Source organism: Trachypithecus francoisi, unplaced genomic scaffold (assembly GCF_009764315.1).
Source record: "Trachypithecus francoisi isolate TF-2019V2 unplaced genomic scaffold, Tfra_2.0 Lachesis_group12, whole genome shotgun sequence".
NCBI lineage: Eukaryota > Metazoa > Chordata > Mammalia > Primates > Cercopithecidae > Trachypithecus > Trachypithecus francoisi.
In genome coordinates, this window is record NW_022681457.1 from 107,254,030 (window position 1) to 107,281,498 (window position 27,469).

A 27,469-nucleotide genomic window follows, 5' to 3' on the forward strand; every position below is an offset into this window, starting at 1 on the left:
GGAGCAGAAGTGAGCTTTCTTCTAAAGTAGAAATGGTCATATCTGTGCCACCTCATCCTTCACCACTCACCACTCAAGCCACATCTGAAATGTGGCTATGGTGACTGAGAGATTGAATGTTTGATTTCATTTTCATTAATTTGAAAATTAATTAGCCACCTGTGGTAAATGGTAACCAGATTGGACTGTGAGGTTCTAGAGCCAATTCCCGCAGCAGCTCCACCCTCCGGCCAAGCCTAAGAGTTGCTCCTGGGTCCTGAATAACCCCTCTCTACCAATAGCTGCTCTCTCTGTCTCTTTCCCATCATGTCTTTAAAAAACCACAACAAAACCTCAATCCAGGTCCGGATGTAACTCTTGTCTTTTATTCCAGCATCTCCCAGAGCTCCAATATGTACAGACTTTATTTATACACATATAATATACACCATATATACGTATTTATAGATATTCACACACCAGCCCACACACTCGCACACACTCACACGCACACACCCTTCCAGGAGGGGTGTGTGGCTGCCTTGGAGCCCCGCTAGGGCCCAAACAAGTGATACTGGGCTTGCCAGGCAGTTGTGAGGTTTTGTGTTTTTTGCTTTTAAAAAGAAGGCCATTTCCTCCAGATGTGTCCTCCCTCTCCCCAAGCCCTAAAACTTCTCCCCAAAACACTCCGAAAAATTTTTTTTAAAAAGAAGAGGTTTTCCTTTGCTCTGCCCAAGTAGTTTCTGGAGAGTCCAGGCCCATCCACACATCCCGTGCAGGTCTCTAGAGCACAAGAGCCGGTGGTAGCCTCGGTCAGGCCTGCAGCTGTGCCCTCTGAGGGGAGACAGGAGGGGCTATAGCATCAAGGGCACCTGCCAGATGAGGAGGGTGCTGTCTGTCTCCCCACATGGGGCCAGCCTCCCACTGCTGCCCAGTGCGCTGCCAAAGTTGCGGTAGCCCTGCCCACCAGAGATGATGGCCACGGAGCAAATCTCCTTGCGGTGGGCGTCGCGGGCGCAGGGACGGCTGCGCACCCAGACGTCGGGGTCGTCGGCCATCTCGTAAATGGAGCCGTCCTCCTCGCTGTGCTCCAGAGCCGCGCCATCAGCAGGCGCCGGCTCCCGCATGGAGAGCAGTGGGCCCGGGAGGTGTGCGGTGGAGCGCAGGCGGTACTGCAAGAGGATGCCCTTCTTGCGGGTCAGCTCTCGGCCCACGTGGCTGTCGGGCACAGGCTCGTGTGCCTGCCCGTCTGGCTTGTCCTCCTCAGCCCGGGGCCCCTCAGCCTCCTCCTGGTCACTCCGCAGGATGTCAGGGGCCAGGATGCTGGTAGCCACAGCCAGGAAGGCCACAGGCCCACAGTGCCCATTGAGTGAGACCATGCCTTTCCCTGCAGAAAATGGGGCGAGAGAGAAAGGGACCCAAAGTCCCAGCGCATTAAGAGAGGCACCTGAGTCTCTCTCCTGGAGAACTCTCTGTGTGGGTATTTTTGGAGGGGTCACTTCTTCTGTGTTGGCACCTCCTCTGAAGGCCACAGGTCTGGCTATCCCGTGCTCCTGCACAACTTCCTCAGGGGAGCGTAACAGGAACGACCTTATACACCACATGGGGGAGCCTCAGTGTGAAATTCCAAGAATTTCCTCGTCTCTGAGCCTTTGCCAAGAGGCTGCTTCTACCTAGAAATCCTTTCCCGTCTACCTGATTCTGCAACTCTTTCTCCAAGGCCCAGCTCAAGCTTCTCACTGTGAATCCCTCCTGAATTCATGCATGGGGAGCTGCCCGTCCCAGTCTCTGTGTCCCCAACCCCCGGAGCACCCTCATCCCAGCACCTGTCACCCGAGCTATGATGACACCCAGGAGACCATCAGCTTGTTGACAGCAGGGTCTCTGCCTGATTCATCCCCACATCCCAGGATTCCACCCGGAAATAGACCCTCCACAAATGCCTTTTGGATGGACAAAATGCCCTATTTGATGAAACCTTGCAAATAGAAAATCTCAGAATTTAGAAGCAATTTTTTTTTTTTTTGGAAATGGAGTCTTACTCTGTCCCCCAGGCTGGAGTGCAATGGCACAATCTCTGCTCACTGCAACCTCCGCATCCCAAGTTCAAGAAATTCTCTTGCCTCAGCCTCCCAAGTAACTGGGATTACAGGCGCACACTGCCACGCCCGCTTTTTTTTTTTTTTTTTTTTTTTTTAAGTAGAGACGGGGTTTCACTACATTGCTCAGGCTGGTCTCAAACTCCTGAGCTCAGGCAATCTACCCGCCTCGGCCTCCCAAAGTGCTAGGATTACAGGTGTGAGTCACCGCGCCCGGCCAAAGCAACTCTTCTTTAGCAGAAAGACTCGAGGTCTGCGCAGGGAGCCGGCTCACCCCCAGGGCTTCCGATCGGCCCTGCTCCCTTGCTGAAAGAGACCACAGTCATCATTCTCAGGGCAGAGGCAAAAGGGGCCCCGGGGCTCCAGGCATCCAAGTGTGGGGGGCTTCTCTAATCCTGTCCTTGTTCTCCTGGGCCCAGTGGCAGAGATCAGAGCAGACCTTCCTCTGATCTATGCGAACACATTCATTTGCACAGGGACCCCACGAGGAGGCTGGGCCTGGCCCCAGAAGCGCTTAGTTATTTCTCTCTCTGGAGCCTGGACATCTTGAAACTGCTATGGGAAGGAGCAGAAAGGGCCAGTGGAGCCCCTGCCATTAGGCAGGTGTCTCAGCCAGGCCCCAAGCCACTCTTGCGTTCATCTGCCAGATTAGGAAACTGAGACTTGGAAAGGTGGGAGACTGTGGGGCTGGGACGATTCGGTTCTACTGGCCACCATGCCATCTGAGATGAGAGGAAGCTGGAGACTGGAACCCCATCCCCATACCGATGAGGGCATAATACACCCTCCCTGCCGAGCCCCACCAGCCAGCTGCAGCTGACCCCCAGGTCCTGCCAACACCAGCTCCCAAAGCCTCACCTGTGATCTTAGGGATGCCTTCCAGCCGAGGCACGGGCAGCAGGACGATGACACCCTGGTCAGTGCCCACCCAGAGCAGACCCTGGCAGATCAGGAGGCTGGTGACACATAAGTGCTTCTGACCTGCAGAGAGAGAGGGCGGCTGAGCAGTGCCCTCCTGGGGAGACGGCATGGGCTCTGGGCGCCACCATGAAGTGAGGGCATGGCACAGTGGGCTCCTCCCCTGAAACCAGCAAGAAGCTGGATGGTGGGGTGGGTAAGAGCTGGGGCTTTGGGGGCTAACCTGCCTGGGGTCTGGCCGTGGGGTCCTCCAGCTGGGCACTCCCCTAACCAGCCTCAGTTTCCTCCTGTGTAAAGTGGGGCTGCCATACGGATGCATTGGGGGAACACCACAGGCACAGTGCCTGGTCTATGTGCGCTCTCAATATACAGCGGCCAGGTCATCTGGCACAAAGGGTTGTCCAAGGGCAACCCAAGCAGGGATCCAGCTGGCCAGCTATAAGCAAAACCAGGGAAGACTGGGGAGGTGCAAGCTTCTCAATGGTGTTGGTGCAGATGGAAGGCATAAGGGCCGGGTAGGGCTCGAGAGGCATCCAGGTGGGTCTGCTGCAGCCCTCAGGGCCTGCCTGTGTGGATGCTTCTTCAGATGAGGTCACAGCACATCCTGCGGGCCCTGGGCCCAAGAGTAAAGCAGAAAACTCGCTGGTGGAAAGCAGCATGTTTCCGATGCCAGCCCAGATTCATTCCTTTTAGCTCTCCCCTCAGTGCTGTCTCTTCATTTTAGCAAGAATGGCAATGTCAGGGACGGCGTGGGGGCAGTCCCCTGCTCCTGACAGAGAAGACGCCAGGTGTGGGCTGCCCCGCACAGTGGCCGAGAACAGGGCTCCAGAGCCAGGCGCAGGGCTCACACCTTGGCTCCGCCACTCTCCAGCTACGTGACCTGGGGCCCATCCTAAACTCCTCTGGGCCATGGTGTCCTCACTTGTAAAGGGGGACAAGGATAATACAGTCACATGTCACATAATGACCTTTCGGTCAACAACAGACCATGTATACAATGGCAGTCCTATAGGACCATATTTTTACTGTCCCTTTTTGATGTTTAGAACACAAATATTCTCCATTGGGTTAAATGAATGAACGTAAAACAACCCTGTGCCCACACATGGCACAATGTGCATATTATCTGCTGTCATCACTGCTGCTGCACTGCTGCCAACAATTCTGAGCAACCGGAATGGGCACAATGGAGAGGCTGGGAGTGCTGGGGGCAGGAGGCTCTCTGAGGGGGCTAAGAGGCATGGAGTATAGGCTGCCAGCTCAGGGACAGACCCCCCACCACGTCACACACAGGGTGTACGGCTCTGACATACTTCCTTGGGCTTCACTGGGCACCTGCCTTTCTAAAGGGCTGTCTCCTTCTTGCCCTAATCCTGCTGCCTTCTGGGAGAGGCTTAGGCTGCATTCCAGAAAGTTGCCACTTTCTGCTGCTTCTGGTCCATGGATCACACTTGAAAAAATACAGCTTTGGAGTTTCCAAAGCACTCGTATACCTGCTCTCATCTGACAGAAGCCTTGCAACAGCCAAGACGTACGCAAGACACAAATGCTGGCCCCATTTTCCAGGCACGGATGTTAAGGCTCAAAGAGGCCCCCAGCTGGTGAGTGCAGGGTGGGGTAGAGTCGAGGGCTACTGCTCAGCACCGCCCAGTGCTTCCATCACCTCTCCCTCCTTGGGTGTGACACTTCAACTCCATACATGTGGGTTATGTGCTTCCTCTGCAGTGTAGGCATGGAGAGAAATGGTGTGTCTCTCTCACCCCAAAAGGCAGGTTACTGACTCAGGGTACACCCAGCACTGCCTAACACAGTGTGCCATCCCATCAGCAATTCATTTACCTCCCAGATGCCTACTGCATGGCAGACACCACACTTGGTGCTGGGGGCACAGCTGGGACCATGTACACAGAGTCTTGTCATAAGGAGCAGACACTCTAGAGCTTTCTTTGATGATGGACATGTTCCCTACCATGCTGTCCACTTTGACAGCCATCAGCCATATGTGGCTTCCGAGCGCTGGAAATAGAGCTAGTGGCCCCGAGGGACTGAATGTGTTATTTTCTTTCATTGTAATAATGGCTACTGTAGTAGCCACAGAGACGTAGAGAGGAGATATAGGAAACAAAAACAGAAACAAGGGATGTAAACACCAGGCAGAGGATTGAAACAGGGCGATGGGGCAGGGCCAGTGGAGGATTCCCGGGTCTTCAGGCCTCTCTCTGCTTCCTGGAAGGATGGGGAGGCAGGCGTGAGGCTGCGAACTCTGGGCAACAAGCAGAGGTGACCACACCAAGACCTGACCCGAGGCCCAGGAGACAGGGCATGCAAAAGCCCTGCGACAGGAACGAGCTCAGCCAGTCCACCGAGCAGAGTGAAGTCAGCGCAGCTGGGGCACAGAAGGCAGACTCCAGATGGTCAGAAGAGGGGATGGGTCAGGGCCAGGACTGGGGCTCTTAATTCTGGCTGCAGTGAAAAGCTACCGGAAAGCCTAGGCAGGGGAGTGGCGTGACCCGATTTGAGTGGAACGTTCTAGCTGCAGTTGTGGAGGGTGGGAATAGGAGGAGTAAGGAGCCCAGCAGGGGCTCCCACAGCTGCCCAGGCAGGAAGGGAGGCAAGGAGAGCCCAACCTGTTCGAGACCTGTTTGGAGCAGAACGACAGAGCTGCTGGGAGAGGGGAGCAGGGGCGGAGCGAAGAAAGGAACCCAGGACAGCACTGAGGCTCCCCTGCCTGGAGCAGCTGGGTGCATAGCAGTGCCATGGCCTGGGATGGCAAAGGAGCAGGTTTGGGCATTGAAGCCCAGAGCTCCTGGTTGGATGTGTGGTCTGAGACACAAATTAGACACCTGAGTGGAGCTATCGAGCAGGCAGTGGGATTCGAGTCTGGCAACATGATGCAACCTCAACAAATCACATTCATAGTGCCCATGCAATGCGGAAACACAAACCCGGCTGGAAGAAAAGCCCACTAGTGATTTACAGGTTTGGCAACAGGGACTATTTCACAATCAGCACCTGGGTGTCTGTGGAGCTGGGACTATTTCCCACACCTAAATCCATTCCAAAAGTGAATGAAGGCTCACTATGATGGCGGCCTCCGGTCAGGACCCCAGCCCTCCTGGAGTTGGCCAACATGGGAGGTTCAGGCCATGAGTTCCTTTCCTCAACACCTGACTTCTCTTCTTAGCCCTAGTCAAGGCCTGTAATGACCTTATTTTGCTGTTTGTTTACTTATGACAAGCTTTGTGAGGGCAGTGGCTTATCTGTGTGCTCATGGTTAACTCCCCAACTCCTGGCCAAGTACCTTGGTTCATGGTAGACTCTCAAGAAGTATCTGTGAGTGAATGAGTAAATGGATGGATGGATGGACAGATGGATGGATGAAGGAAAGGAGAAAACTTGGACAAATCACTTCTGTCATCCATCAGTGAGTACTACAAACCTCCCTTGCTCAATTTTATAATTATTAGAAATACTAAATATATACACACATATGTACACATACAATATATACACACAACTGAGCACAGCTCTTAGCCCATAGTATACAATCAATAAATAGAGGCTATGAGGATAATGTTTACGATTATTAAAAGGATCTGGACGCTAATGTCTTAAGATCAGCTCCATCAGAGCCATAAACCCACAAGAAGAATAAAGCCAAGAGAGGGGACAGTAGTGAATTTTTTCATTCCACAAGCCTCATCGCCTCCCTCTCCAGGGCCCCCAGGGCATGGAGACCGGCAGGAGACCATTTTCCGATGCCCCTGCATCCTCCCGGCCCCCACTGGACGGTGAAACCGACAAATGGGAGGAAGGCAAGCAAGGAACGGAAAGAGATGCTGGAATTGAGAAATGACTTCATCTGCAGACCTCATTCTGGGGCCTTCCCCCTCCCCCTCCGCCTCAAGGAAAGAGCAAGACACTTCACAAACAGTCCGAAAGAAAAAAAAAATTTCTAATGGTGAATAAATATTTTATCACAGAGACTTAATGCAGCAGTGTTCAACTCACCCAAGCCATCTATCTGGAGATATACAACTTTAAAAAGCTCAGGCTCTCGGAGAACATTTTATTAATGACCTGTCTGGTTAAAAGGAGGAGGGAGTTTAGGTTAAAAAATGCATTAATACCAGTCGGGTACTCGAGTGGAAGAAAGGGGTCAGGGGAAGGAAGCGTGATAAATTTTTAACACACCCTAAAAAAATCCACACTTAGTGGAGGAACAAATTTATTACTAATTATGCAATTATTTCATTTGGTGGTGTGGGGGAAGGAAAAAAATACTTAAAAGCCTTTTAAAAATATCTCTAATAAAGAATTTAAGAATCCTGCTGTGTTGCGCTTCTGCAAAGGCACAACGTGGGGTGGATCTGAAGCTGCCCCCCACGCTACGGCCCCCAGCATGGTGGCTGGGGCTGGCTCTGGCTCAGGGAGCCAGTCTCAGATATGAGGGGTCAGGAGGACCTGGTCTGGCAGCTCCCCAGGGTTGCTGATTAGGAAAGTTCAGGCCTGAGGGAAGGAGGGAACCCTCGGGAAACCCTACACTCTGCAACCTCAGCCTCTACCCAGCCCTCTCCAGGGTTCACCCTCAGGGAGGTCTGGCAAGAGAGGGGTCACCTCTGTCCGCTCTGATGCAGCTGATGCGACAGGAATGGCACACTGACCTGGAGGGTCTTAGGAGGGGCAAGGAGTCCTCGTAGGAGATGCAGGGTGGGGATGCAGTAAAGACGATGATGGCAAATGTCACCATCATGGACTGCTGCTGGCTAGAGACGGGGACTGTGGGCACCGTCCTCACTCTGTCACATGCAACACCCACACCTGCCCTGTGGGGTGGGGACCGAGGATGGGAAGCGGGTGCTTCAAGTGCTGCCAGTCAGAGCTGGAAGGCAGGGAAGCAGGGGTTCCAGGAGGAATCTTGGTTCTAGGCCACCCAGCATGGCCAAGCTGACTCAAATCTCAGCCCTTGGTTGTATGAATGGGGAAGCTGAGGCCCAGGACAGGAACTCAACCGCCCAAGCCTACACAGTAAGTGTGAGGAAGCTCTAATGAGAGCCCGTGGGGCTGCTCCTGGCTCTGTCCGTATCAGCACTGCGATGGCAGACCAGTCATTTCACCTCCCGAGCCCCAGCTTACCCGGCCCTCAAGTCATCGTAACAATGAATGCCCTTCCTTCCTTAAAGGCAAAGAGTGGGCCGGGCGCGGTGGCTCAAGCCTGTAATCCCAGCACTTTGGGAGGCCGAGACGGGCGGATCACGAGGTCAGGAGATCGAGACCATCCTGGCTAACATGGTGAAACCCCGTCTCTACTAAAAAATACAAAAAACTAGCCGGGCGAGGTGGCGGGCGCCTGTAGTCCCAGCTACTCCGGAGGCTGAGGCAGGAGAATGGCGTAAACCCGGGAGGCGGAGGTTGCAGTGAGCTGAGATCCGGCCACTGCACTCCAGCCTGGGCGACAGAGCGAGACTCCGTCTCAAAAAAAAAAATAAATAAATAAAAATAAATAAGGCAAAGAGTGAGTCAAGACAACAGACGTGAAGGTGCGTGTGAAACACAGTGAAGTCAGGGTTGTGCAGGCAGGAGGGGCTGTTCTAACTGCAGCCGGGTCTGTCCACACATCCTGCCTCCCACCACCTGATCAGCTTCACTCTCTCTCACTCTCCTCTGCACTGACAAGATGAGATTCCAAAGATTTTTAAAAGCCCGTAAGATTATCCATGTCTTCATTGTTCCACGAACTTGAAATCATTTAGCTATCAGAGGAAATGTGGAGATAGCTCTGTGATACAGAGACATTTTTATCGTACTTGACATGGATTGAACTCGTATAATGGCTAAATACTATGAAACAAGAGAAGGAGGAAGGAGGGAGGGAGGAAAGAAGAGACGGAGGGAGGAATGGAGAGAGGGAGGGGGAAGGAGGCAACCCAAACACAGGTCCCACCAAGCCTCTCACACACCCCAGGAGAACATGAGTGAAGGGTTCAGTCTCATCGGGCACCTGCCACCCTGTCGGCCCAGGACAGCCACCTTCCCACCCCGGGCAGCATTTATCCTCATAACAGTCCCTGAGCTGAGAACTACATCCCATCTCACAGAGGGATGAGGGGCTCCAGGAGGTGAAGGGACTTGTCTGATACTACGCGTTGGCCAAGCCAGGCCTCAAGCCGATTCTCTTTCCCCATTACACACTGTAGGACGCTGGACTGAGTCTAGTCTGATGTGACTTGTGATCCTGCCTCTGGTCCACTGCATGACCATGGGCAAGATGCCTGGCCTGCTGAACCAATCTCAGTGTCTGCATCTGGAACATGGGGACGATCCCCAGCTCACAGGGTTAGGGTGACATGAGATCCTGTACCTAAGCACCTGCGGCCTCATCACCTCGGGCCTGCGCAGGGTGGCAGTTATTACACCGTTGTGACTGCCATGGACTGTGTTGTTAGTAACCACTATCCCCGTGTGACCAGTTCAGACTCAAGGACCATCATGACTGGCTAAGAGGAAGCAGAAACCAGGCTGATTTCTAGGCCCTCAGGAGGGAGTTAGGGACCAGGCGCCTGGGGTAGGTAGAGGTCCCCAAGGCTCCTGGAGTGTTGGCTAACGTGACTGCCCTTGGTATGGCCTCAGAAGACAGAACACTCAACCCTGCTGGGCATACAGCTGCTCCCAGCCTCTGCCATGGCCCATCTGCCAGGTCCTGTGACAATCAGCTCCAGGCCACTGCCTGCCACAAGAGCTGTGTTTCCCTGGCCCGAGGGCCCTTTGGCTCTCCCAGCTGCTGAACCCAGCACTGCCTGGGGCACTGGGACAAGACAGAGCCACTGCACCCTCCCACACTGGCCTCAGGTCAGTCTCTCTTAGGGAAGCTGGGCCAAGGAGGGAAGCAAGGTTAACTGATGCCTGCTGGCCCCGTAGGCTGCTCTGAAGCCAGCTGGGGTGTGGATGGGCATGGCGCCTGCATCTTGGGCAGCAGGTGGTAAGGAAGGGCTGAGAGCCAACTCCATGGAGGCCTTGGGGGCATTAGGTGAGCTCCAGCCTTAATCGTTCGCTGCCATTCCCACTTCATCTACACACAGCTATGCAGGAGGGGCCCCAGCCATAGCAGATGCCATCCAAACTCACAGACCAGAAGGCCAAGAGGGACATTTGCCTTTCTTAGAAAAACCTCCAAGGACAGAGACCATCCGTTGGCTTTCTCACTTTCCCATCACCTCATCCTGCAGGGGATTTGAGGCAGAATTGGGTGTTTGGTCAACCTGAGGAGTGGGGCAGAACAGAAAGACCTGCGTTCCCGCCCAGCTTGGCCTTTCCTTAGCAGCTGCCTGACTTTGGAGGGCCCACAACTGGGGGGTACTTCCTGAGCACCCCAGGGTGCTGTGATGCGGTAGCTGGACACAGTGACAGGCAGGGGCTTTGAGATGACAGTCCTAGGTATGAATCCCAACTCCACCACTTCCTGGGGAGTGCCCCGCCTTAAAGCCCCAGTTTTCAGGGCTGACGAGGGAAAATGGGATGGGCTGCCCAGGTCACACCGCTACCTGGCCGTGGAAGGTGCTCTGTGACTGTCACCTCCCGCCCTTCCCGCGGCAGCCTCACCTGGCAGGAGGAAGGTGGTCCTGGTAGCAATGTTGATCTCTTGCAGATGCTCCAGGGTCTCGGTGTGGAAGAGGCGGATGGAGGTGCCGGAAGAGAATGCCATCCAGACGCCGCTGCCCGCCTTCACCATGTGTGTCACGCTCACTGCCTCATCCTGGTGCGCCTCGAAGCTTTGCTGTGGCACAAAGGGAGGGGTGTTGGTGCTGGCTGGGTCTGCCAGCTAAGCCTCCCTACAAGGCCCCACCCCTGGGCCAGCCATTCTCACATTCTTCAAAAGCACAAGCTACTCCGGGCTGGAAAGGAACCTTAGAAGCCCAGTGGTGCTGTGTTGGCCAAAGTTTAACAACTGTCAGGGAATCCTGCTTTGCAGGGTTTGCCAATTTCCATGGTGTAAACATTCTAACATGGCCAGTTGCAAACTACCAACATGATATCACCGAGTGAGGAGCAGGAAACGCACGCACACGCTCACTCACAAGCCAATAGGACCAGGCACGGTCCAGCGACCCCTCAGAGCTTTACCTTACTAAAGGGAAAGATGGAGCCGAAAATCATGAAAGAAGAAGTTGTGGTTTACATAAATGATTAAAGTGACAAAGGCAACTGACAGAAGGACCGGGTAAGGAATGGGGGTAATATGGGCCACATCCTCATCTTTCACAGTGAGGAGACAACAGGTAATGTCCCAAAATTGGTACATCAGGAAGCAGCAGAGTGAACAAGTTTGGGTCCTGAGGAAAGTGTCAGGTGGATTAAAAACAGAACAGGTGAAAAGCATTCTCTTCCAAAAAGCAGGACTGAGATAGGGATGGCGGACAAGCCTTTCAGGATAAACCAGTCCATGCTTTTGTTTTGTTTTGTTTTCTTGCAAGTGTATGTACAATTTTGATCTTAAAACAAAAACTTTTTTAAAAAAGAAGATACAAATGATCAGGCTTCCCCTCCACTGCAGGAGAAAGCCCAAGTTCCTTAGCTCAGCATTCAGGGCCCCAGTGCTGCCTCCACTCCTGCCCTTCCTTGTGGGCTCCCTACGTGTCAGGCCAGCCAATGCTCAGGACGCACCACACAGCCGCACCTCTGCCCTCACCATGACTTGCGCACAGTACGCACCCCTCCTCCCCAACTGTCCTCCTTCAACATCTGAAGACTCCACTTCAGGGTGGCGTCCTCAGTCCAGGAGGCAGGCCCCACCCCGCCCAAGGACCAGCCACTTCCTTCTGAATGGTGTGCTCTGCTGTCTAGCCTGGAATACCTACACCATTCTGTGGCTGTACTTGGCCACTTCCCACATAAGACTGTGGACTCCAAGGACAGAGCCTGAGCATCATGCCCTTTAGTGTCTGTCCCCTGCTTGACACAGGGCCCAGCACAGTAAAATTTGGTCAAAAAATGAATGGATGGACATTTCAATTCCATCTACAACACTCAGACGTCACTAACTCAGGCACACCAGACTAGAAACAATCTAAATGCCCAAGCCTTGGGGACAGCCAGGTAACTGTGTATCCAGCTCTGTACTGTCCTCCCTGCATTTAAGCTCGTGCTTACAGACACTGCATGATGGACACAGAAAATGTGAATGCTACAGAAAATGAAATTAAAAAAAAAAAAACCCACACTCAAAGCTGGGGGAGAAGAGGGACAGGGGAGGGAGAGCTGCACCCTGAGGATTACTCCAGGAGCAGGATGGGGTATATTTCCTCTTTTCCAGTTTTCTGGCTTTTCTCCTTTTTCCGTAAAGAATTTGTCCTGGGTGGAAGCCCAAGACTGAAGGAGGATCCTGGATGGGGCATTTATTTGGGATCCAACCTGCTATTAAATCTGACTTCCTCGGCAGCTTCACAGGCCCAGGCCTCAGTTTCTTCAATTGTAAGTGCAGGCTGCTATGAGGATTACAGGGACCTGGGTGAGGAGAGCTTGGCACAGGTCCGTTGCCTAGTAGGGTCTCATTTATTCAGCAGATGTTCTTGAGTCCCTACTAGGTGCCTGGTATGGGTCTGAGTGCTGGAAACATCATGATGACTGCAAGACCCACTTTTGTGGGGCAAACGTTCCCAGGACAGGAGGCAATTAAAACAAAGAAAGATTACATCAGATAGTGAGAAGCACTGCACAGAAAACATACTGAGAGCCATTGACTAGGGTCAGGGAGGGTCTCTCTAGGAGGTGACATTTAGTGAGAGACCTGAATGACATGGAGGAAACATCCCTGCGATGATTGGGAGGAGGGAGAAGAGCATTCCAGGCAGAGGGCACAGCAGTGCAAAGGCCCGGGGACAGGAATGAGAAGCAGAAGGACCCGTGGTGGGGAGCACAGCAATGGGACTGGCCAGAGCAGGTAGGGCCAGATTGCACCAGGCTACCTTGGAGTCCATGGGGAAAAGTTTAGATTTTATTTGCCCACTGCAGGGGGTTGAGCTGGTAAGTAGCAGGGTCAGTTTTACTTTTAAAGAAGTTCAGTCTGACAACAGTGCGGGGAAGGCTGGCTTCTTGGTTCAGCCCCCGAAGACCTCGCGTGGGCTTAGCAAGTGGAGCGGGAGGAACAGGACTCAGCTTCTTTTGCCCTGGAGGATGGCCCCAGCTCTTTCCCAGCTGAAATCACTAAGCGGTTTCCCACCGAGTTAAGGAAGCTTGTGAGAGGCAGGGGTCTCCACGGGGAGCTGAGCCAATGAGCTCTGGGCTCATTCCTGATCAGAGTGTGGGGACCAGGAGGGCAAGACTGTCAGCTGTCCAAGGAAATTGCTTTTTCTGAGCCAGCCCCTGATGGCTGAGCTGCGAGTAGCAAGGGTGGCGGGGGGGCAGGAAAGGCAGGCTCCCCAGAAGAGGGGAGGGGAGGGGAGAAGAGACAGCAGTGTGGTTCCTCTCCCCAGGGTCAGGCTGCTCTTGGAGGAGGGGGTTCTACTACACAGCCCACCCCTGGCCAGGGGGACGCCCCAGAGCAGACGCTGTAGTTTCCTCAGACTGAAAGTTCACCAAAGGCAAAGGCGCAGTGTCTCCATTGGGTGGGGACCCCAGGAGAAATGACAGAATCTTGTATCAAGCTGGGCATGCTCAGAGGAAGCAAACTGTCTCCTCTCTCAGACTGGGGACTCAGGCTAAGGGCTCCAGAGGTATCGGGGGTCTCTTCCTCTTTTCTTAGCCACCCAGTCCCTGCCCTCAGAGAAGGACCAGGTGCAGGAGGCTCAGAGCCTCTGATTTTTGGGAGGAGGCCACGCCTCTTCACAGCCTGCACAAAGTCAGGTTCAGTAGTCCATGCCGTGTGGGGGAGAGACCATGTCCCCATCTCTCTAGCCTTCCGCCCATATCTGCTGCCCACAACCCCAGCAGTCCTGGCTTTCAGTTCTCTTGTCCTGAGATGTACGCTCCTTCAAGGAAATATGCAGAATAGCTTTGTTTTGCCGAACCAGCCTGTAGGAGGAATCCAGGAGGAAGGAAACCTCCCACAAGGGCTTACTGGGAAAAGCCAGCTGAGGCAGCATCAGCCCCAATCACAGATGAGGACAGTGAGGCCAAGGGGACCCTGTCAGCACCTGTCAGCAAGCGGCGGGGCGAATGGATGGGGCAGCAGGACAGTCAGTGAGACCCAACATGCTTTGTCTGCAGGCTTTTCCAAAACACAGCATGCACCTCCTTGCTCACGGATGCACAAACACGCACACACTGGGATAGGTATCTGAACGCTCACACACGTGCAGCCAGCCTCCCTCTCTACTCCCGAAGAAAGGTCAGAAGTACTTCCTGCCTCCGAAAAAGCCAGGCGCACTGCAACCCAGAGGCCTGGGACCAAGGAAAGCTGCATCTGAATCTGCAGCCAGCCAACCCTGTGTGCTGCTGTCAGAATCTAATTAAAAGAGAAGTCGGTGGTGGAAATCCAGGCTCATTTCTCCAGTGGCATAACAAGTCTGTCTCCAGGCCCAGAGGGCTTTGCAGAAGGCTTGTGCAAACCTGCCGAGCCCAGAGCGGGGAGGCAGGCGGGGGAAAGGGCAGGAATGAATAGTAAGAACAGCACAGCATCTCCAGCCCCAGCCCCAGTCCGGCATGTCTCAGTTACCTCTGGGCTCCTGGGTCCCCTCCTCATGCCAGGAGCCTGGAGTCCTGCCTGAGCCTCCTGGGCCCAAAGGGCAGGGAGTAGGTGGAGCCAGAGAGACGTGCCAGCATCACGGGTCCCAGAGGGGGCTGAGGGACTAAGCGTGGCACCCGGGTGAGAGCAGGGGGCAGTGATCACCTGGGTGAGAGCATGGGGGAAGCCCTCGCTGCCCACTGATCTTGCTGCTGGCAGGCCATGCAGTTCATTTCATTTTCCAAATACAAGGTATCCACGTACCCTGAGAGAGCTCAGAATTCATTGCCAGGGGAGGCTGTCAGCTCATCAAACTGCTCTCCTCCCAGCCAGGAAAGGGTGAAACCCTGCTCACCCAGCACACCGATCCCAGACCACGCACCTCCAGACCTGTCCCTCATCCTTGGCTGGTCTGGGAGGTCCAGGCGTGTGGGTTGGTGGGGTGAGGGGCTGTCCTACTCTCTAAGAGGCCTCTATCCCCTTTATCCCTGAAAAAGGCCACCTGCCCAGTGCTTCCTGCCCCCTCAGCCTCCATGATCCAGGCACAGCTATTTACTGGGTGAGTGCTCACCCTGCACCAGAAACCGTGCTGTTAGGATTATATACTAGAGCAGCCGTCTGCAAACAATGCCCCTCAGGCTACAACCAGCCTGCACCAGTTTTGGTAAATGAAGCTTTATTGGAACACAGTCACACCCACGTAGAAAAGAATCCATTGAAGTAGCTCAAGATCACAGCATTCCAACTGTACACCCCTGGTCCCTGCTGGAGGACAAAATGATCTGCAAGGGAAACCTGAACTTCCTTGGCAGGCTTGGAGGTGGTGGGGCAGGCACAGTGATTCTGAACCTATGCAGTGGGACTGAGATACACTGATGTTATTGGGAACCAGGGTTTGTATAGATAGAAGAGAGTCCGGTGTGGAATGGCAGAGATGAGGGTAGACTCCAGGATCTCAAATCTAAATTAGAGATATCAAAACGAACTCTAACTCGAGAGTTCTTCCCTGGCCCTGTCCACTGAAAGAGCCTGAAGGCAATGACTCTAGCCAAGGCACCCTGGAGAAATGCCTAGAACTTCTCACAGCTGAAAAGCAAGGAAGGGCTCAAAGAATGATGGGAATGTGTCCAAAGGACCTAGGAGCCAGCACGAAGGGGTCCCCACAGGGACCCCCACGAGAAAATATGACATCAAAAATAATAATGATGGTCCTGATTAGCGCACGCTGGATTTTTTTTTTTAATCTAGGAATTTGTAGTGATAGTAAGGGCAGAGTGTGGAGTGGGGTCAGGGAAATCTCTGTAACTAGTGACAACTAGTCAATGCTGAAGGCATGGCAGAATTAAACAATGGTGAATTGGCAATCACCAAGGATGACCCGTGGATGACAAAGCCCCAGGGGGAAAGTTTGTGGAGGAACAGGATATTTACACAGTCTCCAAGAATCACCCAAAGGTGACTGAGTAATCACAGAGGGAAAACAGCATCTTTAGACTGAGAGATCCGGCCAACACTACCCTAACCAAATGATCAGGACGGGGCCAGCTGCTCTTCTTCCTCCCCGAGGACTATTGTGGGAGGTGCAGGGCTCCCCTGACCCCCGGCCCTGCAGCACCTGGCCAAATGCTGGCACTTCATCGGAAGGAAATAACCAGGCAATTCCAGACTGTGGAACCTCTATGAGACGCTGGCTTGACTTCTCAACAAAGTCAATATCATGAAGAAAACAAAAAAGCAAAGGGATTATTCTAGATTAAAAGAAGACTTAAGAGACAAGAACACCAAAGGCTGCATGTGATTTCAGGCTGGATCCTGGATGGCATTTGCGGGAGTAGCTCTGAAAGATATTTTGAGGACAACTGGGAAAATCTGCACCTGGACAGTATTTAGATAGCATCACTGCAATGACCTAAATTCCTGGGTGTGATATGCCATGCAGTTATGTGGGAGAGACAAGAAGTATTTAGGGGTAAAGGGTAATGATGTCTGCAACTGACTTTTTTAAAAGTGAGTGTATGTCTCTGTGCGTTATGGGGGAAGATTGGAGCAACATGTTAACAGTTAACTGGGTAAAGAATATCTGTGTAATGTATTATTCTCTCACCTTTCCTGCAGTTTGAAATTTTTCAAAGTAAAAAGTTATGGGGGACCAGGCGTAGTGGCTCACGTTTGTAATCCCAGCACTTTGGGAGGCTGAGGTGGGTGGATCACTTGAGGTCAGCAGTTCAAGACTAGCCTGGCCAACATGTCCCTACTAAAATTATAAAACTTATCTGAGCGTGGTGGTGGGCACTTGTAATCCCAGCTACTTGGGAGGCTGAGGCAGGAGAATCGCCTGAACCCGGGAGGCAGAAATTGCAGTGAGCCGAGATCACACCACTGCAATCCAGCCTGAGTGACAACAGAGTGAAACTCCATCTCCAAAAAAAAACAAAAAAGTTATGGGAGAAAAGTCAAAGTAATTAAAAAAACAGAAAATGCTGGCAGGCAGAGGGGAGGGGTTGGGTCTGCCTCCTCCAGCTCCCAGATCCCCACTACCCAGTGATTCAGTCTCCTCTGTCATCCGTACATGGGAACAAAAAGAGAACATGCCACTTGGGCACGGTGAGGATTCCAGGGAGAGCATTGGCACACTATGACCTGGAATGAACCCAGGTGAGCTGAGACGAACCGGTGTGTCCTGCCCCCACCCACGTTGCCCCTCCCTGCAGCCCCCCCCATCCACCCGCTGCAGGCGCCCACACAGTCAGTTTCAGGCGAGTGATACTGCTCCCAATAGTGCTGACACAGCCCAACCTCCAGTCCTACAATATTTATGTGCCTCCAGGTGACGCTTCCGTGCATGGTTTCCATAAATTCCCAGGGTGAGCAGCTCAGCACTCAAAGTCGTTAGAGCTGAGATGTCGCCAAGGGGCCGGAAGGCTGGCTGGGTTCAGGGGCTCTCAGGGGCTGCGAGCTCCTGAGGAAATGGCAGGAGGCTGGTGGGGCTTCTACTTTCCAAGTACCCACCGTGTGTCAGGACTTTCCAATGCCTGACTGGGCACTGTGCACACAGTGTCTCACCTCACAGAGACTTTATGAAAAGAGAGCAAACCAACCCCGGGTGGCCAGATGGGCAGGGGGCAGGGTGGGGCGGGGGCGGGGCAGGGGCGGGGCAGGGGAAGGGGAGGGGAAGGGGCCGGGGCGGGGCAGGGGGCAGGGGCTGGGGCGGGGCAGGGGGCAGGGCAGGGGCGTGCACCTCGCTCCAAGCTCACATGCTCTCCTCCAAGGGTCTTCCGGGGGACTCTCACTGTTGAGCACCAGAGCTGAGTGTGAGCATGAAGGGGCTGTGCCACCTACTCCCAGCCTGGTCACCACCGAGCTGGCCCTGGGAGACACAGTCGTGGGCCCAGAGATCACCCACCATCACCTGCCAGCACCTCACCAACTCTGCCTCCCTTTAATCCCCACAGCCACCTGGGAGGTGGGCCTCACCACTCCATCCTCACCCCACAGCTAGGGCACAAGAAATGACCTGTGCAGGGCCACCCCGCCAGCAAGGGGCAGGGCTGGGAATTCAGACCCAGGGTCACGTCCGCTCTGCACGGCTGCACTGGGCACGCGGAGAGGCCGCCTTCCACAGGCAATTATCACAACTCCCTTCCCTGTCTTTATCTCATTCTCATCAACACTTTACAGCTAAGGAAACAAACTGAGCGGCTAAACAATGTCTGCAAAGTTGCACTGCTTAGGAAATGGGAGGAAAGCCAAATTCAAACCTAGGGTGACCAGTCCGACCCGGTTTGCCCAGGACTGTCCAGGCTGCAGCACTGGAAGCCCTAAACCCCAGGAAATTCCTCAATCCTGGGCAAACCAAGACACTTGGTCACCCGAACGGGACTCCCGTGACGATACTCGGTCTGCAAGCCATGGATGGATCCCTCTGTCGGCTCTGTCTGATTCCCCAACACTCCTGCCCTCAGAGTCTGACCTGGTTGAGGCCAAGAGGTCGTGCACCAGGAGCAGATCTGCCCTGCCTGATGCGTTTCTCAGGGAGGCTCTGGGTGCAATGACCGGTCCACCTCTTCCCAGCAAACTGGTTAAGGTCTCTGGGTCTCCCTCCGTTCATTCACAGGTGTGAGGTCATCCTGTGGTCATCCTGTGGGGCAGACACTTCACTGGATGCTGGACTCTCCTAGCTCAGGGCCATCATGGGAGCCTGCGAGGGATGGAGGGATGGACGTCCCTGCCAGCTCCAAGACTTGTGCCCAGATCCCAAATTTCCTTCAACAATCCATTTTGGAATTGATTGTACAAAATTTGGTATTTTTGGTGTGTCTTTCTAGAAAGATGGTTAACTATTTTTACCAGCATTTCAAAGAGGTCTATAAATCACCCTTGCCTACCTCCAAAAAAGTTAACAATTCCTACAGTAAGGCCTACTTGTTACTAAGCACACAAGAAAGTGGACACAGGTGTTGGGGTCAACCCAACAACCCAGACCAAGGCATACAGAAAGCACCACTGCAGAGAATGCTGTTCTGACCTGGCTGTGCCAAAATTTTGCCTTTAAAAACAAAACAAAACAAAAATCCGGCCGGGCTCACTGGCTCATGCCTGTAATCCCAGCACTTTGAGAGGCCGAGGCGGGAAGATCACCTGAGTTCAAGAGTTCAAAACCAGCCTGGCCAACATGGTGAAACCTCATCTCTACTAAAAATATAAAATTAGCCAGGTGTGGTGGCACATGCCTGTAATCGCAGCTACTTGGGAGGCTGAGGCAGGAGAATGGCGTGAACCCGGGAGGCGGAGCTTGCAGTGAGCTGAGATCCAGCCACCGCACTCCAGCCTGGGCGACAGAGCGAGACTCCGTCTCAAAAAAAAAAAAAAAAAAAAGAAGCTGCGATCAGCAGAGCGTAAGCACGCAAACCAGACCACCAGGGAGGAAGAGACGAGTGCGTGCTGAAAGAGAGACAGACAGACAGAGGTAAGGCAGAGGAAAGAACGCCTGTGCGTGCAAGAGGGTGCCGGTGAGCAGGCACAGTCAGGGTTGTTTCTCTGGATACATTTAACATCTAGAAAGGGAAGCACTGAAGGCAAAATCAGGTCTCTGGCTGAGCCCCCAGCACACAGTAGGGGTTTGGTCACTATCAGCTCCTCGCCTGATGTAAAGGGATATCCTACACCCTGCTGATTGTAGGCAGGCGACCGCCCCGCCCACCTCCTTTCCTTGGTCCTGCTCACTCACTCAGCAAACCTCATGGAGCGTTCGTGCCTGCCAGGCCCTGAGGACACAGCATGGCCAGGGAAAAGCTCAGAGTCCTGTTCAAGGCCCAAGGCAATTGAGGAGGGACTGAGGACTAAGGGAGCCCAGAGGAGAACTAGTGGAGGTAGTTGGGCTCCTTGGAGAAAGGGGCAGGAAGTCAGTCACCGCTAAGATTCTGCCCAATCAGAAGACAACCTGAGGATCCCAGCAGAGAGAGCAGTGGGGACAAAGGCCCGGGGGAATGGAGTGCCCAGGCAGAGCCTTTGGGGGACTGGGACCTGTCCAGTGGCTGCAGAAGGGGACCCCAAGGGATAGTGACCAAGTGCAGCCTGGGGGCCTTGACTTTGGGCCACAGGCAGCCTGGATGGTTCTGATGCAGGTTCAGATGTGATAGGAGCTTTGTTCTAGAAAGATCCCCCAGCAGTCAATCCTCAGCATGAGGCCCAGAAAGTGTCTCCAGGCACTGGCTGTGGCTGCCCTGCTCTGTGCTGAGCTCTGCATAAGGGAGCCACGTGGAGCCTACAGGCCTCGCCTGCATGATATTGAATGGTGGAATCCAGACACCTCACCTGGCCCTCCACCACCCCACACCTGCACCCATGCCTGCACCTACACCTGCACACAAACCTGTACCCACACCTGTACCCACACCTGCCCCATATCTGCATCCACACCTGCACCCACGCCTGCACCCATGCCCGCACCTACACCTGCACACAAACCTGCACCCACACCTGCACCCACGCCTGCACCTACACCTGCACACAAACGTGTACCCACACCTGCACACACACCTGCATCCACACCTGCACCCACGCCTGCACCCATGCCCGCACCTACACCTGCACACACACCTGCACCCACACCTGCATCCACACCTGCACCCATGCCCGCACCTACACCTGCACCCACACCTGCATCCACACCTGCACCCATGCCCGCACCTACACCTGCACACACACCTGCACCCACACCTGCATCCACACCTGCACCCATGCCCGCACCTACACCTGCACCCACACCTGCACCCACACCTGCACCCATGCCCGCACCTACACCTGCACACACACCTGCACCACACCTGCATCCACACCTGCACCCATGCCCACACCTACACCTGCACACAAACCTGCACCCACGCCTGCATCCACGCCTGCACCCATGCCCGCACCTACACCTGCACACACACCTGCACCCACACCTGCATCCACACCTGCACCCATGCCCGCACCTACACCTGCACCACACCTGCACCCACACCTGCACCCATGCCCGCACCTACACCTGCACACACACCTGCACCCACACCTGCATCCACACCTGCACCCATGCCCACACCTACACCTGCACACAAACCTGCACCCACGCCTGCATCCACGCCTGCACCCATGCCCGCACCTACACCTGCACACACACCTGCACCCACACCTGCATCCACACCTGCACCCATGCCCGCACCTACACCTGCACCCACACCTGCATCCACACCTGCACCCATGCCCGCACCTACACCTGCACACACACCTGCACCCACACCTGCATCCACACCTGCACCCATGCCCACACCTACACCTGCACACAAACCTGCATCCACACCTGCACCCATGCCCGCACCTACACCTGCACACACACCTGCACCCACACTGCATCCACACCTGCACCCATGCCCGCACCTACACCTGCACCCCACCTGCATCCACACCTGCCCCATGCCCGCACCTACACCTGCACACACACCTGCACCACACCTGCACCCACACCTGCATCCACACCTGCACCCATGCCCGCACCTACACCTGCACCCACACCTGCACCCACACCTGCACCCATGCCGCACCTACACCTGCACACACACCTGCACCCACACCTGCATCCACACCTGCACCCATGCCCACACCTACACCTGCACACAAACCTGCACCCACGCCTGCATCCACGCCTGCACCATGCCCGCACCTACACCTGCACACAACCTGCACCCACACCTGCATCCACACCTGCACCCATGCCCGCACCTAACCTGCACCCACACTGCATCCACACCTGCACCCATGCCCGCACCTACACCTGCACACACACCTGCACCCACACCTGCATCCACACCTGCACCCATGCCCACACCTACACCTGCACACAAACCTGCATCCACACCTGCACCCATGCCCGCACCTACACCTGCACACACACCTGCACCCACACCTGCATCCACACCTGCACCCATGCCCGCACCTACACCTGCACACAGACCTGCACCCACGCCTGCACCCATACCTGAACACACACCTGGACCCACACCTGCACCCATGCCTGCACCCACGCCTGCACCCATGCCCGCACCTACACCTGCACACAAACCTGCACCCACACCTGCATCCACACCTGCACCCATGCCCGCACCTACACCTGCACACAAACCTGCACCCATGCCTGCATCCACGCCTGCACCCATACCTGAACACACACCTGGACCCACACCTGCACCCATGCCTGCACCCACGCCTGCACCTACACCTGAATACACACCTGTACCCACAACTGCACCCACACCTGCACCCATACCTGCACAGTATCTGCTCAGCACCCATTTGCCCATGCTTAGTCAGAGGGCACATCACCAACATCTTAAGGCTGAGACTCTAGGTTCCCTTGATGAAGTGCGGGGGTGGTGGGGAGGCCACAGGGAGGGATGGCTCAGCCAAGGTGGTTGCCCTGCTTCCCACACAGGCTGTGAGAACTGCAGAGAAGGATGGTTCTCAGTTTCCACAGGTAAATCCCCATCCAAGACTGCTGGGCAGTGGTGGCTGCATGAAAGGTCAGAAGTGATGTGACCAAGACAAAGCTGGGACCAGCCCAGAACAGGTAGGGCTGGGAAGGGGGAGTGGGAGAGTTGGGGTTTCCAGGCTTGTTCAGAGCCCCAGCTCCCAAGTGGACACTGTGCAAAAGACTCAAGCCACAGTCAAGAACTTACATGATACAGACACGTGTTGCTTAATGACAGGAATAATGCTGTTCTGAGAAAGGCACCATTAGGCAATTTTGTCATCTGATCATAGAGTGAGCTTACACAAATCTAGGTGGTAAAGCCTACTGCACACCTAGGTTATGCCGTACAGCCTGTTGCTCCTAGGTCCCACACCTGTACAGCATGAGACTGTACTGAACACTGCAGGCAACTGTAACACAATGGTATTTGTGAATCTGAACATATCTAAACATAGAAAAGGTACATTAAAATGCCGTATTGTAATCGTAAGGGACCATCATAATACGTGTGCTCTGTTGTTGACTGAAAGTCACTACGCAGCATGTGACTATATTAATATAACTGACCAATTTCCCTCCCTCTCACACGCATGCACAGGCATCAGCTCACACTTCTCAGGGGCCCTCCTGCTGAATGCCCTCCAGGGAGCCTGGCCCACCACCAGCCCCGCTCTCACTCCCCTCCTGGGTTCCTTCCTGGGCTCCTCGGATGAGTGACAGGTGTGTCTGCCCCATGGCTGGGCACGTGTATGGGGCTGACCTGCATCCTCTCCTGTGGGTGAGGCTTCCTCATTGGGGCACCTGCTCTGCAGGACCTGTGCTGTCACTGGGCTGGTGTCACCACCCACTCTATGAAGCTCCCTTCTCTCCCCAGGTACCTGAGAGAAGCCAAGAGCCCGGTCTTCACCTGTGGTCAGCAACCCCCATCAGGGCCCACTAGTCGTGTAAACACTATGGGCCAAGGGTAGCTGGAGCCCTGGAAGGCTCAGAGTCAGGCAGAAGGGAAGAGCTGGCGTGGGAAAAAAGGGAGATTTGGGGGAGAATGAAAGCGAAGGAGAGAGAGAAGCCAAGTCAATGCCTGCACTTGCACTTCAGGATGATACAGAGAGCATGAGACCCTGGCCCCGCTCACAGATATTTTGCCATCTGGAGGGAGGACGGTGTGGGCAGAGCACACCCACAAGACCCAGTGGAATACAGGGCCGACGAGGCAGAGGACGGCAGACCAGGTGGGGGCTTCAAAATCAGAGGCACCCTGAGAACCTGGCTCCACCACTGTGTGGTCCCGGGCACCCTGAGCAAGTCCTGTGACCACAATGACACAACAACTGACATGTGGTGCTTCCTCCCACCAGGCACAGCCCTGGGATCTGCATGTACACGGAGCTGCTTAGTCCTGGGGCAGGTTCTATAATTATTCCCCATTTTACAGGAAGGAAACTGAGGTCGTCAGTGGAAAGGCCAGCCAACCCAGCCCCTGAGCCCGCACTGACCATCATCCAAGCCACTCAGACAAGGTATGCAGGGGTGGCCAGGAATGTCTCCTGCAGAGGTTGCCTCCTGTGGACCCTCCCTGCAGCCCGGCTGCCTGGCTCACAGAGGACCATTGCTTAGCGGCCACTCTGCCTGAGTGTGCATTAGGCACTAACCTACACCCTCTGCAAGTGTGACCTCATTCATTCTTCCCAACCACCCCGGGAGGGAGCCTCCCTAATGACACCCAGGGCCTGGCCTCCACTGCGTTAAGCCCTCAGCCTAGCGGCTGACATTCAGCAGACCCATGTCCGTGGCTCTATTTGTTCCTTGCCAAGTTTCAGAAGGACTGGGCAGTTGCCCCTTGGACATCTACCCTCCCCCTCTCCCTGTTGATGGGCTCAGAGGGGAGGGGGATGTGGAAGAGACACACGGAGTGGAGGGGAGGCGAGGATCAGGGACTGGCTACTGCCAGCTAAGCCTGGGGGGTGACTCACAAGGACAAGACTGCCCCTGCTGCGCCAGCACCCCTTCCTCACCTCCCGTCCCATATGTCCTCTCCACGATGTCTGTTCGTCCGCCTTCCCTGTACCGGCTACCTTTCTCCTCCAGCTTCCGTCCTGCTCCAGGTCAGGTTTCGTGAAGCCTGTTCCCTGAGTCATCAGCTCCCAACTTGTTTTTAAAATCACGAAATCTTTTCATCACCTAAATCTTCTGGTTGGGGGGAAACCAAGTGCTCGACACAGGAAAGATCTGAGCTCCTCCAGGTGAGGAGAGAGGGGCCTGGAGGCTGACCCTCAGCCATCTACTGCCCCACAAGACATGCCTTGACATGCTCTGCACCCCCTCTGGGCCGGACTCTGCAACCAACTTATTTCTGACCCCTCCACGGAGCAAGGCCCTATGGGGTCCCAAACCCACCCCTACCTCCCATGTGTCACAAACTTCCTGAAAGGGAGTCCTTCTGAACATCTAGCTTCAAGCCTTCATGATGCTGGAAAACGCTCGCCTTCCTCGTGAACTTGTTCTTGTCGGAGCCCCCTGGGAAGTCTCCACAATCTTTAGAAAATCCATTTCTCAAGTTTTGCTTGCCAACTTTTAATTTAAAAAACATAACAGGGTGACAACCACAATGACACACACATTAACAAAAAAAATTAAGACAAACTGCCGAGCAGAGCTGACTCCACACAGTGATAGGACGTGAGACCCTGCACGCACTGGCGGTGGGCCCAGACCCCGGGCGCTCCTCCTCGGCAGCTCCTGGGCGCCGGGAGGGCCTGGTGCATGTTTTCACCCTCACGCTAATTTGCATACCATTACCCAAGAAGCCCTGCGCCTGGATTTCTCTTCTGCAAATTCCCACCCGTTTCGTGTCATAAATAAGATAGGAGACAGAAAACTAATACAGCCCAGTGATGCATTATTCATGCCACGTCACACTGGTATGATAGATTTACAACAGCTAATACATGCAAACTAAGTTTAGGCACTAAACATGAAAATTAAGGGTGGGGAAGGCGGCTGGGGTTGGGGGGCTGGGCAGAGGAAATCAAGGGTTGTTGGTGTCCAGGAGCCCAGAGAAGTTTCTTCTCTGTCATGCTTAGGGACAAAAAGCATGAGTGCCGGTATGAGAGACCAGTGCAGAGGTACCAGCAGGAGGCGTCAGCTGCAGAGCAGACTGCTGACAGCACGCGCTTCACGAAGCACCTTCATGCTCCGAAGGTGGTAAAAACCAAGCCGGTCAGCTGTTCCACAATGCCCCCACCACACTTGGGGAAACACCACAGACAGAGCCCATCTCCTTAAGGGCTGCCCTTCTGGCCTTAACCACCCTTTACTGAGCACCTGCTCTGTGTCAGACCTGGCCTTGGGCCACGGGGATACGATGGTAACAATGGGAGCCAGTCAGGCCCGGTCCCACCCTACTCAGCTTCAGTCTGGTTAATCCCATAACTGGCCCCAGGATGTCAGCACATAGCTGTGGTGTGTGTAGGAGGTGAAATGGTCCAGACAGGCTTCTCCAAGGATGGGAAGCCCAGGTCTAATGGGGGAGGGGCTACCCCAGTTAACCCCACCACAGCCATGCAAGGCAGGAGCCGGGCCTGGGGTCCAAATGCTGCCACCCGCCCCGAGTTCCAGCACTTTCCAGGCAGGACCCAGGCCTGCGCTTCTTGGAACTGCACCAGGAAGGCTGAAAATCTGCTTGGGGGAAGGGGGTTGCCATAGAAACACCGCAAGGCTGGAGTGGGGGCAGGTCCAGGCAGGGCTCTCACCCTCGAGTGACACAGTTGTCCATCTGTCCCTGGCTGCCATCCAGGCAGGGACTATCCCCACTGGCCACAGACCCTCTGGACAAGCCCCTTCTATGAATTCCTCCCTCCCCTCTCTTGGGAGGGGCCTCCCTTCCCTACTTCCTTGAAGGCACAGTTCTCCCAGGACACTTCCCTAACTGCCCCAGCGCAGAAGGAATGCCTAACCCCCAAATCTCACCTTCCTGCAGAGTCCTGCGAGGGGAGGCAGCTCCACCTTGGAGGAGGAAGGTGCCAGCACACTCACCCCTAACTGGCTGAGAGGCTGCACCGTGCCTGGCCCTGGGACTCACTGGTTAACAAGGCAGTGAGGCGCCGTTTCCATGGTGCTTACATCCCAGTGGTGCAGACGGACAACTGCATTCAAGGAGATAATTGCAGAAAGTGACCAACACTCTGAAGACAATAAAGCTGGGTGATGTGCTGAGACCATAAAGGGGTAGTGATGACTCAGCTGGAGCAGTCAGGGTGGCTTCACTGATGAGGCGGCAGTTAAGCCGAGACCAAGCTACAGAGGAGCCACACAGGAGGGGAGCAGTGCTCCAGGCAGAGGGAACAACAGAGGTGAAGGCCTGGTGGTGGGAAGGAGCTTGGCCTGGTGGTGGGAAGAGGCCAGCATGGCTGCAGACTGAAAGCAAAAGGGCCTGGCTTCTAGTCCACATCCCCACCTATAAAATGGGCCCAGCGGGTCACTCCTCAGCCTTGAGGAGATCCAATAGCATAATGTATATTCACAGCCCAGCTGGGTCCCCAACGCCCCACCCTGTCACTACTGTTGTCCTCCCACAGGCCAGGGTGGCAGAGACCCCAGCCCACACCTTGTCAGGGAGCAGCCTTGCAGGGCACCGGCCCTCCATGCAGCAGAGCACACTCTGTGTGCCTCAGGCGTGCTATCAGCCTGTTCCCAATAAGTTTTTTTTAAATTAAGATGCAACAATCATCCCACAGGCGGCTTCCCCCTCCAGCGATCGGTTAAAATGAACTCCAGACGACTGGATTAGTCTTTGAAGGCGGTGTGATC

At 54.7% G+C, this 27,469-nt stretch overlaps 1 protein-coding gene across 13 annotated transcripts in view; it reads right to left on the reverse strand.

Annotated features, from left to right (window-relative positions):
- Positions 1–337: 337 nt before the first annotated feature.
- The window catches only part of ARHGEF10L (Rho guanine nucleotide exchange factor 10 like), a 185,791-nt gene continuing 158,659 nt past the window's right edge, over positions 338–27,469 (reverse strand). For all 13 annotated transcript variants that reach the window (XM_033228101.1, XM_033228097.1, XM_033228103.1 and 10 more), the window contains 3 exons: positions 10,596–10,770; positions 2,937–3,059; positions 338–1,366 (listed from right to left, as the gene is read on the reverse strand). In XM_033228101.1, coding sequence (XP_033083992.1) covers positions 834–1,366; positions 2,937–3,059; positions 10,596–10,770 — 831 coding nt within the window. In that variant the 3' untranslated portion in view covers positions 338–833. The remainder of the gene's footprint in view (positions 1,367–2,936; positions 3,060–10,595; positions 10,771–27,469) is intronic.